Source organism: Pseudophryne corroboree, chromosome 5 (genome assembly GCF_028390025.1).
Source record: "Pseudophryne corroboree isolate aPseCor3 chromosome 5, aPseCor3.hap2, whole genome shotgun sequence".
NCBI lineage: Eukaryota > Metazoa > Chordata > Amphibia > Anura > Myobatrachidae > Pseudophryne > Pseudophryne corroboree.
The window spans coordinates 768,899,756-768,913,822 of NC_086448.1; the positions used below are offsets into that span (position 1 = coordinate 768,899,756).

At 47.2% G+C, this 14,067-nt stretch overlaps 1 protein-coding gene across 1 annotated transcript in view; it reads left to right on the forward strand.

Moving 5' to 3' along the window:
• Positions 1 to 14,067, forward strand: part of CTHRC1 (collagen triple helix repeat containing 1) — a 91,667-nt gene that overhangs the window by 38,191 nt on the left and 39,409 nt on the right. Inside the window, exon 2 of the mRNA XM_063925062.1 lies at positions 10,551 to 10,772. Coding sequence (XP_063781132.1) covers positions 10,551 to 10,772 — 222 coding nt within the window. The remainder of the gene's footprint in view (positions 1 to 10,550; positions 10,773 to 14,067) is intronic.

Sequence of the window (14,067 nt, forward strand, 5' to 3'; positions counted from 1 at the left end):
CTTGACGACACAGAGGTAGAGCAGTGGACTACTGTACCGTACTGCTATATATATACTGGTGGTCACAGCAACATTCTGCACTGTCCCCTCCTACTATATACTGCGCACAACTAAAATGCAGCACAGGTATGGAATGGATGCATAGTATACTTGACGACACAGAGGTAGAGCAGTGGACTACTGTACCGTACTGCTATATATATACTGGTGGTCACAGCAACATTCTGCACTGTCCCCTCCTACTATATACTGCGCACAACTAAAATGCAGCACAGGTATGGATGCATAGTATACTTGACGACACAGAGGTAGAGCAGTGGACTGCTGTACCGTACTGCTATATATATACTGGTGGTCACAGCAACATTCTGCACTGTCCCCTCCTACTATATACTGTGCACAACTAAAATGCAGCACAGGTATGGATGCATAGTATACTTGACGACACAGAGCAGTGGACTACTGTACCGTACTGCTATATATATACTGGTGGTCAGCAAAATTCTGCACTGTCCTCCTACTATATATACTGCGCACAACTAAAATGCAGCACAGGTATGGATGGATAGTATACTTGACGACACAGAGGTAGAGCAGTGGACTACTGTACCGTACTGCTATATATATATATATATACTGGTGGTCAGCAAAATTCTGCACTGTCCTACTATATACTACAATGCAGCACAGATATGGAGCGTTTTTCAGGCAGAGAACGTAGATATTTTCAGCACACTGAGCACAGATATTTGCAAGCACACTGAGCACAGATATTTGCAGCACACTGAGCACAGATATTTGCAGCACACTGAACACAGAAACTGAGAGAACGCTGCACGTCCTCTCGCTATTATCTCCAATGCACGAGTGAAAATGGCGGCGACGCGCGGCTCCTTATATAGAATACGAATCTCGCGAGAATCCGACAGCGGGATGATGACGTTCGGGCGCGCTCGGGTTAACCGAGCAAGGCGGGAGGATCCGAGGCTGCCTCGGAACCGTGTAAAATGGGTGAAGTTCGGGGGGTTCGGATCCCGAGGAACCGAACCCGCTCATCACTATTTATTATTATTATTGTCCTCTATTATTATGGCGCCACAAGGGCTCTGCAGCGCCCAATTACAGAGTACATATGCACATAATCAAAACAAGAAAATAGTGACTTACAGTTGAAGACAATATAGGACAAGTACAGGGTAACTAAGCATAACTACACCAGTAGACGACAGAGATAAGTTTCAAGGTGGCTAAAAAACTGCAGGATTTGGGCAGTTGAGGATTATTAAAGTAAGAAAATGATAAGCACATGAGGGATGAGGGCCCTGCTTGTGAGAGCTTACATTCTAAGTGAAGGGGTAGACAGACAAGGGTGATACAGATCGGGTACATAGAGAGCATGGAACAGAGGGTTAGGATGAGATTTGGCTGGGTTTGGTAAAGAAGTGGGTCTTAAGAGCCCGTTTGAAGTTTTATAGAGAGGTGGAGAGTCTGAGGGGAAGAGGTAAAGAATTCCAGAGAAAGGGAGCAAATATATTTAATTTTCATTAGGAGAAAATGTACCTACCGTCAATAGAAAGCCATCAATGAATTTCACATGCAATCTGAACAGGCCATTATACATTCCTTCCATTTAATATCATTCTCAGGAAGTGACCTACGACAACAAAACACTTTCCAAAAGCTTATATCATACTTTATTGTTTTAAATTGATGTTTTGTTTTATGGGTTTTATTACCTTTTATTGTCTGGAAGAATAACAGAGCGCTAATGTAAGCGTGACGGCCTGTAAAAACCCCCAGGTTGTGTGTAAAATATTTACACTGTGGTCTCCATTGTATAGATTGTATTGTGGTGTCAGATTGATAGCCCTAGAGCTGTGTGGGACTGGAGTTTAGAGAGTATCTTCTGGTTTATAATGCGTGGTTGGCTTGTGAGCTCCCTCTTTGTTTCCTGAATTTCCCTCCCTCCTCTTTTTCGATACAGTATGTAATATTGATGGGTTTTGAGTGATTTGCGGGAAAGAATGACATTCCAGTAGCCATCTTGCTGCATTGGTGAGGTGGATAGGCCAGTATATAATATCTGAGCCCTACCACCTAAATAGCTGTTAATAAATAAAGTAATAAACATAAAGTGTTAGCAAATGTGTCTATAAAAATTTAATGTATTTACAGCTAGCATTCATTTGTAGAAAAAAATGCAAAATGTGATCTGACCTTTGCTCAGGCCATAAAGTCACACTTGTCCTAGCTTATAGGTCAGAAATAAAGTAAAACAGTTTTAGAAACCAATAACAACTTCTGTTAATTTATGTTCTTCAGAAGTTTAAGATTAGGCATAAATAAATATTGTGTGTTAAAGATTTTGGGTGGGAAAAATATACATCCTGTCCTGAAAACTCAGACAATGAATCTGACGCAGGGTCTGCAATGCCAATTGTCAGGCAGTTGCCTAAATTGTGACAGTTTTGGGCTGCTGAAATGATGTCATTTAGCCGCAGCTGATACAAGTCACCGCAATTGCACTAATATAATCAGGGATGCAATTGTGGGGCCTAGGTCTGACAACATAGGGCCTAATTCTGAGTTGATCGCAGCAGCAAATTTGTTAGCAGTTGGGCAAAACCATGGGGGTAATTCCAAGTTGATCGCAGCAGGATTTTTTTTAGCAATTGGGCAAAACCATGTGCACTGCAGGGGGGGGGGGGGGGGGGGGGGGCAGATATAACATGTGCAGAAAGAGTTAGATTTGGGTGGGTTATATTGTTTCTGTGCAGGGTAAATACTGGCTGCTTTATTTTTACACTGCAAATTAGATTGCAGATTGAACACACCCCACCCAAATCTAACTCTCTCTGCACATGTTATATCTGCCTCCCCTGCAGTGCACATGGTTTTGCCCAATTGCTATCAAAAATCCTGCTGCGATCAACTTGGAATTACCCCCCATGTGCACTGCAGGTGGGGCAGATTTAACGTGGAGAGAGTTATAGGCCCTACACACTGGCCGATTTTCAGAAAGATATGAACGATCTCGTTCATAAATGAACGAGAACTCGTTCATATCTTTCAGTGTGGAGACTCCAGCGATGATCGATGCGCGGCCCCGCGCTCGTTCATCGCTGGTCTCCCGTCGGCTGTGCATGCAGGCCAATATGGACGATCTCGTCCATATTTGCCTGCACTTCAATGCAGCCGCGTGACAGGGGGAGTGAAGAAACTTCACTCCCCCCGTCACTGCCCCCCCGCCGCCGGGTCGCTCGTCGGCCGTATCCGCCGTCAGGCAGCTCGGCGGCGGGTCGGCCAGTGAGTAGGGCCCTTTAGATTTGGGTGTGATGTGTTCAATCTGCAATCTAAAGTGTAGTGTAAAAATAAAGCAGCCAGTATTTACCCTGCACAGAAACAATATAACCCACCCAAATCTTACTCTCTCTGCACGTTACATCTGCCCATACTTGCCTACTCTCCCGGAATGGCCCGGAGGCTCCCGAAAATCGGTTGACCCTCCCGGCCCCCCGGAAGAGCAGGCAAGTCTCCCGATTTCAGGAGTCCCCCCCTGCCCGGCAGCCCACTTAGCGAGTAAAGTGGGCGGTCCGGGCAGGCGATGACGCGATTCTTGTTGAATCGTGTCATCATAGCCACGCCCCCTGCTGTATAATGCCAGTAATAGCGGCATTACACAGTGGGGGAGTAGCTTACATGACACGATCCTGCAGCCATGCCCCCGTCCCGCCTCCGCCACACACCCCATTCCGCCTCTGGTCCGCCCCCCTCTGCAGGGCACGTCACAGCCTGCCCCCCTGCTGAGCCGACCTGGCTGCTCTCTCCCGGAGAGACCAGCCAAAAAGTTGGCAAGTATGCATCTGCCCCACCTGCAGTGCAGCATGGTTTTGCCATCTGCTAACAAAGTTGCTGCTACGATAAGGTCTGAATTAGGCCCCTAGTCAGGGACCAGCCCCTGCACCACCAAAGTATTCCTTCTAAAGATAAACAGTATTTTTCAAAAACTATTACACCGGTTAGAGGTATACTGTCCTGCACATGAATATACTGTGTAGCTGTAGCAATAAAAAAGCATTCTGCTGGAGTTTTAAAATCCTTATTTTGATCAAGTCCCGGGCTCCCTTCTGCCTCAGCCAGCAATGAAACGTACCCTTCTTCTTTCTTCTTCTATCCATGCTGCTCCTCAGGGACAGTGGCTCCTCTCTCTTTCAGTGGTGTGGCATTACATGGTGACGTCATGACATCATGCGGAACGGCCGGTAGAAGCTGGACACACACACTTCCTTCAATTTGCTGCAGTGGGCTGAGGAAAGATGCAATGGCGGTGGGAGGACAGGAGGCCCCCTTCACTATGCGGCAGTAGAGGGTGGTGGGAGTGGGCTGGGCCCTCCCCTTTCTATCCGAATGTTCGGGACCAGAACAGTTGTATCGACAGTCGCCCCTTGATGGTGGCCCTGCATATATTGTGTGTGGAATGAAATGAGAATATTCCCCAGTATGCAGAGCTGTACGCATCTATGTGTCCAGGCCACACTTGCCGATCAGACAGAGAGGGGGTGTGTGAGGGGGGGGGGGGGGGAGTATGGTTGCAAATACCACCCCTACATTTCCCTTCAGCACACTAAAAATTATCTGTAACCATACCTGAACCTATCTGGTAATAGAAATTCAGAGAAATAGTTTACACATGTTTGCAAACACATGTTTAATCTGCTGAGCCACTTCAAGGCTTCTCCGATGTCAGCAGTCCTAACACTATATAATAGCAGTGCCCACATAGGGCCATGTAATTTGTCACAGTAGGCCTCATGATAAAGGCTATTACTAAAACACATCCAGAGAGCTAACTTACCCAGGAGCCACCCCCAGGATCTCCCATTGGCCCTACAAATAAGGGGCAGCCTGATCGGCGGACAGGGGGGGCGTGTCCGGTAGTGAGGGAGCTGTCTGGGGCGTGATGGCATGAAACACATCATTGTGCTCCACCCCACGCTATCCAGTGCAGAGGAAACAGGATCTGCAGAGTGGGGGGCAGAGCTAGGATGACGCGATTCAGCGTGAATCTCGTCATCGGGTCCCCCTCGGACCGCCCACTGGTGCTCTGTTGTGGGCGGCCAAGGGGGGTTGCGGGAGCTGGTGGCGGATGCGGGACACTTGCCTACCTTTCTGGGGAGGGGCAGGAGCATCACCCGATTTTCGGGAATCTCCCGGCCATTCCAGGAGAGTAGGCAAGTATGGTCCAGACAGACACTATCCATACGCTTGTTTTAATCACCATCTTCATTATCAGTGCGCTCTTGCACTGGCATAGCCCAGCCTCACCTAACGTACCCTACTTGAAAATGTACCATGACCACCTAGTTGCTTCCCTTAAACTGCAAATGAGTTGTGTACAACTCTGAATTGCCCATAGATATTTGAGCTCGGCTACAGAGCAAGATCTGTCCGTAAATTATCCTTGAGCGCAACTCTCCATCAGCCCCTAATACCCTTTTCAGATAGAAATATTAAAAAATCCCGGCATTTACACAGCATTTCAGTGTCGGTTAGTTTTGCCGGGGCCTGCTTGAGCCCCCATTCACACAGACAAATTACCTGGTCAAGAATTTCTACCCGGTAATTTGCGGATCAACGCGGGTATGTGTGAAAGGGTCTAAATTCCCGGGTCTCCGACAAATTCCTGGGTCGAAGTCCTTTGAGATTTCAACCCGGGTCGACCCTTTCACACAGAAAAAGGACCCGTGTTAATCGCCAAGTTACCAGGTAGAACTTCTTCACCCGGGAATTTGACTTTCTGACTGAAAAGGGTATGTCTCATTCAGCATGCACCCTGGCTTCCCTCACCCAGTGGTGAATTTCCCAGTAGGCATGTGCCTAGGGGTGGCACTTGCTGGGGGCGCCACACCAGGCTGATGAAGCCAGGTGATTATTTGTTTTAGCCATTACAACTTATTTCTTTACTATTTTATTTTGGAACTGACGGGAGGATAATGGGCAGCAAATTGTGGTCCTGGAGCTGGTAGTGGGATTGGGTTGGGGCTGCTTTGGTGGTCTCGAGGCATCCGGACTGGCCACCGAAATAAAGGGGGCAGTGACATGATTGGGATTGGGGGGTGGTGGTGGCCAATAATGTGCCTAAGGGTGGCATGACCCCTAAATACGCCCCTGTTCCCATCCCCATCCTTATTGGCTGACAAGCTAGAGGGGGCGTGTTGAATCATTTAACTTGACTTGAGCAGGCTCTGCGTAATTCTTACCTTCTGTAGTGATGCTGCTGGCTGCTGCCCCTCTGTGTCAGCGATAGGCCCAGGAGAATGCCCCTGAATGTCCGGGAGAATTTGGGGATCTGAAGATGGCATTATCCTGTCGGGGCCAAGATCCTAAATGATTTGCATCCCGAAGTTTAGTAATATGATAGCTTTGCAGCCCCCATAGAAAACTATGGGGGCTGCGGCTGCTGTCAGAAATGGAGCGACTGTAGCAGATAATGGAGATGTCTGCTGCGATCCCACCATAGTACACTAGAGAGAATGTTAGTATCTGCAGGGGGATGGATATATATATATATATATATATATATATATATATAATGAAAGTCCAGCATTTCAATCCGTAGACAAAAATCCTCTGTGGATTGGATCGATGAAATACACCGCTGGTGTCAGGTTTACAAGTGTTATTGAGTGCCGCACCTCCGCCATTGTATATTGAGGTACTGTGAGGGCACCAAAACCAGCTGATTATTTAGGTGGAGTGCCGAGTTATTTGTGTGTGTGTACATATATATATATATATATATATATATATATATATATATATATACTGACAGTGTTATATATAAATTGGGCAAATAATGTTTGCCCATCATCTGAGTATCACTGCGCTGTGGGTCAGGTTCCTTTCTTGGTTTACCCTGGCATAGTGCAAAGTCCAGCTGATTGCATGTAGTGAAAGGACTTGGCCTAGTAGAAGACACGTCTGCAGCCGATCACAGCAGACATTTATCCGGCTGCACAATGCACACAGTAAAGGTCCCTCTGGCAGCAGGCAGTGTATACAGTTACACATACACATCTTGGCTTAGAGAGCGGCTCCAGGTCCCACGCTCTCCTCTAGCAGACATACTGCTCACTTCATCATTTCTCATTTCACATCTAAAGTGACTCACATTTTCCAGCTCAGGCTGAGATCCACAAACCCAGGTATTTCCGTCTACCTCCCGCTTTCAGGGTAAAATCAACAGTTTCCTTCAATCTCTAGAAAGTAAGGGAAATGGGGTCACAATGATCTCAGTGTTCAGAGTCTGTGTTTTAGTTGGAACCATTTGTATAGATCTGGAAGGATTAAAGCACTGTGAGGACAGACTGACTATCACATCACACATTGAATATTGGACCGGATACAGATGTGGAAGACAGCAGCAGCAATGCACTTAGAGGTCTATTCATGAAGCAGTGGAGCCAGTGGAGAAGTTGTCCATGGCAACCAATTATCAGCTCTGTATCATTTTATAATATACAAATTCTAAATGATACTTCAATGCTGATTGGTTGCCATGGGCAACTTCTCCACTGCCTCACTTCTCCACACTTTTCACTGCTTCATGAATAGACCCCTATTATGTTACTGCAGCAGGAAGCACCTGATGCAAGTAGACGCCTCCTGCTTGCGTTAATAATAGGATGCAGCATTAGATCACCTGCATGAAATCATCTCCAACTGAGATCCTGTCCTCGTCATTCCCCCAATTAGGCCCATTGTAAGCACACCTCTAGCACATACTTACCTACCTTCTGGCAGCTCTCTCCGGGAGAGAGCTGCCAGGACGGCTCAGTGGAGGGGCTGGGCTGGGCAATGTCGAGAGGAGAGGGCGGGGAGGAGGCGGAACGGGACGGGGAGCAGGAGAGGAGGAGGCGGAATCAGGGTGGGGTTATAGATTTACACGTTTAAACCACGCCCCCCGCTCTGTAATGCCGCGATAACCGGCATTTTACAGCAGGGGGCGTGACTATGATGACGCGATTCAACAAGAATCGCGTCATCTACTGTCCGGACCGCCCACTTTACTCTCAAAGTGGGTGGCCGGGCAGGGGGAACTTGAAAAACCGGGAGACTTGCCTGCTCTTCCGTGGGGCCGGGAGGGTCACCCGATTTTCGGGAGCCTCCCGGCCATTCCGGGAGAGTAGGCAAGTATGCTCTAGCATTGAAAACTTTTTATTTTATTCAGTAATTTATACTGAATTTCAATACACAGGAAGGAGTACAGAAAACAATGCACAAAGTGGAACCAATGCAATTTTGAAGTTTTGTTATTACCCTTATAGATCGACACACGATGCCCACAGTGCCAGTAGAAAGAAACAATACAAGTAGATGATGGTGTAAAGGAATTGTGCATAGGTGAAGAGGATTCTGCTCTTGCAGGTTTGCAGTTTACAGGAGAGGGGCAGCTACATGGTATCCGTTTGGATGGTCGACAGTCATTAGGTCGACCACTATTGGTCGACATTGACATGGTCGACAAGGACACATGGTCGACATATGAAATGGTCGACACATGAAAAGTTGACATATGAAAAGGTCGACGAGTTTTAAAAAAAAAATTATTTTGTGGAACTTTTCCATACTTTACGATCCACGTGGACTACGATTGGGAACGGTAATCTGTGCCGAGCGCAGTGGCAGCAGAGTGAGGCACCTTGCCCAAAGCGCGAGCCATGCGAGGGGACGCGGTGCACTAACTGGGGTTCCCCGTCACTTTACGCAAAAAAACGACACCAAAAAAGTTAAAAAAACTCATGTCGACATTTCATGTGTCAACCTATTTTCCATGTCGACCATGCCAATGTCGACCAATAGTGGTCGACCTAATGACTGTCGACCATTCATACCGGAACCCAGCTACATATGGGTACAATAGAAACAGTTGCTTCAATATGCCTCTATATATGCCCAATTCTTAGTGGCTAGTCTACAAAACACATCACAAATCCTGGAGACTAATGTAGAAAACAGACCAAGTCCAATCTTAGTAGATAGTGTTGAAAGTAGCTGCCCAAATTTAGCAGCTATAGTAGACATAAACTAAACCCAGTCCTAGAGGCAAGTATAAAAATTAGCCTCTCAATCCTGGTGGCAAGGGTAGATAGTGTTAAAAGAATACGCACAGCTCTGATGGCTATTGTAGTCAGATAGTCAGAAGACCTCCAATCATTGTAACAAGTGTAGAAAACATGCCAAATACTGATGATTAATATAAAATGCAGAATGCCCAATTCTGGTAGCTAGTGTAGTAAGGTGACCCCCAATTCTAATGGCTAGTGAAGCAGATACCAATTCTGGTGGCTAGTGTAGTAAGCAGACTCCCAATTCTGGTGGCTAGTAAAGTAAGCAGATCCCAATTCTGGTGGCTAGTGTAGTAAGCAGACTCCCAATTCTGGTGGCTAGTAAAGTAAGCAGATCCCAATTCTGGTGGCTTCTGTAGTAAGCAGACCTGCAATTACAATGGCTAGTTAAGTAAGCAGATCCCAATTCTGGTGGCTAGTGTGGCAATCAGACCTCAAATTATGGTGACTAGTGTTTTAAGCAGACCCCCAATTCTGGTGGCTAGTGTAGCAAGCAGATCCCAATTCTGGTGGCTAGTGTATTAAGCAGACCCCAATTCTGGGGGCTAGTGTATTAAGCAAACCCCAATTCTGGTGGCTAGTGTATTAAGCAGACCCAAAATCTGGTAGCTAGCTAGTGTATTAAGCAGACCCCCAATTCTGGTGGCTAGTGTATTAAGCTGACCCCAAATCTAGTGCAGAAATGCTGAAATCTACAGATAAGCATTAAAACCATAACAACCAAACTGACGGTTTTCGTTGTGTCTTGCACTAAACAGACAAAAGCCGATGCCTGACTGTTCTTTTAGTGCAGATTAAGCCCTTTGAGAAATGTTAGTGGATAGCATCCAGTGGCTTTTATATGTGTCAGAGCAGCGCAGTGCTAAAAGGACTTTCATTATGCACAGGTGGATTAGAGTCGGGCCTAATTCAGACCCTGTCGCTGATGTGCAAAAATCGTTATGAAGCGATTTCTGCACATATGCGCATGTGCGTACACTGGTACACGCATGTGCAAGGTCCTATACTGGAACGCAGTTTAAGACCTGGAGGGGGGCGGGAATGGGGCATCAATGCCGTGTTTTGTGGGCATCGACGCTCCGCTTAAGGGGCGCGGTCCGGACAACAGAGGCGTGTATTGCTTTCCTGTATACAGAATCACGCCAGTCCCACAATCAATAGCATGAGAGCCACATACCATTCCCCATTTCTGAAAGCAAAATTGAAACACAAATAAGCCCCTGTGTTACTTCCTGCAACCATAAAAATATATGCCTACATCAAGGCAATAATATTGTGGCCACGCCTCTTTCAGGGTCAGCCAGTTGGGACAGTCTCACCGCCATAGTAACTATTAGGAGGTATGTTGTTGCGTTGTAACATGAGCATGTTTATTATGACAGTACTGTATATGGCTAGTCATACTTCTCTGTATTTCCGCAGTACAATGGCTTATGCTCGCAAGGCAGTATGGGTCTTCCTGGACGGGACGGAACTCCGGGAGTGAATGGAATCCCAGGTACACCTGGAATTCCCGGACGTGATGGAGGAAAAGGAGAAAAAGGAGAATGTATGAGGGAGAGTCTGGAAGAATCCTGGACACCAAACTTCAAGCAATGTGCCTGGAGTGCCCTCAACTATGGCATAGACCTGGGGAAAATCGCAGTAAGTGTTTTCTCGTCTCCGTCTGGCCCACCACTCCTTGCTAAAATTATGCAGGATTACCATAGTAAGCACCCAAATTCCAAATTTATTTGGGCATTTCCTGTACCACTGTAATCCTTTTCCCATATGGAAATTAGGAATCTAAAAGTGTGTGAAAGGCAGACAGTTGGCCTTACAGTATAACTCCTGCCATGGACTTAAGGTACATTCATTTTACATTGTGCTTGGGTGAGTTAATAGATATTGCACAATCATGTGATTTATCTGGCCAATCAGCTGCAGCACTGCCATATACAATAGGTCTGGATTCTAGCTTAAAGCCTCCATACATCTAAAGTCTGTTTCCCTGATTCCTCACCCGTTCAATACCAGCAGCCACTGATAACTGGCGATCCGTCAGGGAAATTCTTAATTTTAAAAATGCCACATTTGCCAGGGAATCGACACTTTGAAATATGTTTAATATTCCCAATTCCCCAACCCGACCTTAAGGGGATCGAGACATTACGGCAATATGTTGCTGATGTATAGGTGCCTTTTATGAAAGACTGTGGGGGAGATGTATCAAAACACCTAAAGAGGACAAGTGGAGGCGTTGTTCTTTGGAACCAATTAGATTCTAGTTATCATTTTTAGATTGTACTAGATAAAATAAGAATTTACTCACCGGTAATTCTATTTCTCATAGTCCGTAGTGGATGCTGGGAACTCCGTAAGGACCATGGGGAATAGCGGGCTCCGAAGGAGACTGGGCACTCTAAGAAAGAATTAGGACTACCTGGTGTGCACTGGCTCCTCCCTCTATGCCCCTCCTCCAGACCTCAGTTAGGGAAACTGTGCCCGGAAGAGCTGACACAATAAGGAAAGGATTTGGAATCCCGGGTAAGACTCATACCAGCCACACCAATCACACCGTACAACTCGTGATACTATACCCAGTGAACAGTATGAACAACAACTGAGCCTCTCGAATAGATGGCTCCAAACAATAACCCTTTAGTTAGGCAATAACTATATACAAGTAAGCACTTGGGATGGGCGCCCAGCATCCACTACGGACTACGAGAAATAGAATTACCGGTGAGTAAATTCTTATTTTCTCTGACGTCCTAGTGGATGCTGGGAACTCCGTAAGGACCATGGGGATTATACCAAAGCTCCCAAACGGGCGGGAGAGTGCGGATGACTCTGCAGCACCGAATGAGCAAACTCAAGGTCCTCCTCAGCCCGGGTATCAAACTTGTAGAATTTTGCAAACGTGTTTGAACCCGACCAAGTAGCAGCTCGGCAAAGTTGTAAAGCCGAGACCCCTCGGGCAGCCGCCCAAGAAGAGCCCACCTTCCTCGTGGAATGGGCTTTTACAGATGTAGGCTGCGGCAGTCCAGCCGCCGAATGTGCAAGTTGAATCGTGCTACAGATCCAGCGAGCAATAGTCTGCTTTGAAGCAGGAGCACCCAGCTTGTTGGGTGCATACAGGATAAATAGCGAGTCAGTTTTTCTGACTCTAGCCGTCCTGGAAACATATATTTTCAGGGCCCTGACTACGTCCAGCAACTTGGAATCCTCCAAGTCCCGAGTAGCCGCAGGCACCACAATAGGTTGGTTCACATGAAAAGCTGATACCACCTTAGGAAGGAATTGGGAACGAGTCCTCAATTCCGCCCTATCCATATGAAAAATCAGATAAGGGCTTTTACATGACAAAGCCGCCAATTCTGATACACGCCTGGCCGACGCCAAGGCCAACAGCATGACCACCTTACACGTGAGAAACTTTATCTCCACGGTTTTAAGTGGCTCAAACCAATGCGACTCTAGGAAATCCAACACCACGTTGAGATCCCAAGGTGCCACTGGGGGCACAAAAGGGGGCTGAATATGCAGCACTCCCTTTACAAAAGTCTGAACTTCAGGCAGTGAAGCCAGTTCTTTTTGGAAGAAAATCGACAGAGCCGAAATCTGGACCTTAATGGAACCCAATTTTAGGCCCATAGTCACCCCTGACTGTAGGAAGTGCAGAAATCGACCTAGCTGAAATTCCTCCTTTGGGGCCTTCCTGGCCTCACACCAAGCAACATATTTCCGCCATATGCGGTGATAATGTTTTGCGGTCACATCTTTCCTAGCTTTAATCAGTGTAGGAATGACTTCCTCCGGAATGCCCTTTTCTTTTAGGATCCGGTGTTCAACCGCCATGCCGTCAAACGCAGCCGCGGTAAGTCTTGGAACAGACAGGGCCCCTGCTGCAGCAGGTCCTGTCTGAGCGGCAGAGGCCATGGGTCCTCTGAGATCATTTCTTGAAGTTCTGGGTACCAAACTCTTCTTGGCCAATCCGGAACCACGAGTATAGTTCTTACTCCTCTCCTTCTTATTATTCTCAGTACCTTGGGTATGAGAGGCAGAGGAGGGAACACATAAACCGACTGGTACACCCACGGTGTCACTAGAGCGTCCACAGCTATCGCCTGAGGGTCCCTTGACCTGGCGCAATATCTTTTTAGTTTTTTGTTGAGGCGGGACGCCATCATGTCCACCTGTGGCCTTTCCCAACGGTTTACAATCTTTTTGAAGACTTCTGGATGAAGTCCCCACTCTCCCGGGTGGAGGTCGTGTCTGCTGAGGAAGTCTGCTTCCCAGTTGTCCACTCCCGGAATGAACACTGCTGACAGTGCTATCACGTGATTTTCCGCCCATCGGAGAATCCTTGTGGCTTCTGCCATCGCCAACCTGCTTCTTGTGCCGCCCTGTTGGTTTACATGGGCTACCGCCGTGATGTTGTCTGACTGGATCAGCACCGGCTGGTGTTGAAGCAGGGGTCTTGCCTGACTTAGGGCATTGTAAATGGCCCTTAGTTCCAGAATATTTATGTGTAGGGAAGTCTCCTGGCTTGACCATAGTCCTTGGAAGTTTCTTCCCTGTGTGACTGCCCCCCAGCCTCGAAGGCTGGCATCCGTGGTCACCAGGACCCAGTCCTGTATGCCAAATCTGCGGCCCTCTAGAAGATGAGCACTCTGCAGCCACCACAGCAGAGACACCCTGGTCCTTGGAGACAGGGTTATCAGCCGATGCATCTGAAGATGCGATCCGGACCACTTGTCAACAGACCCCACTGAAAGATCCTTGCATGGAACCTGACAAATGGAATTGCTTCGTAGGAAGCTACCATCTTTCCCAGGACTCGCGTGCAGTGATGCACCGACACCTGTTTTGGTTTCAGGAGGTCTCTGACTAGAGATGACAACTCCTTGGCTTTCTCCTCCGGGAGAAACACTTTTTTCTGGTCTGTGTCCAGAAC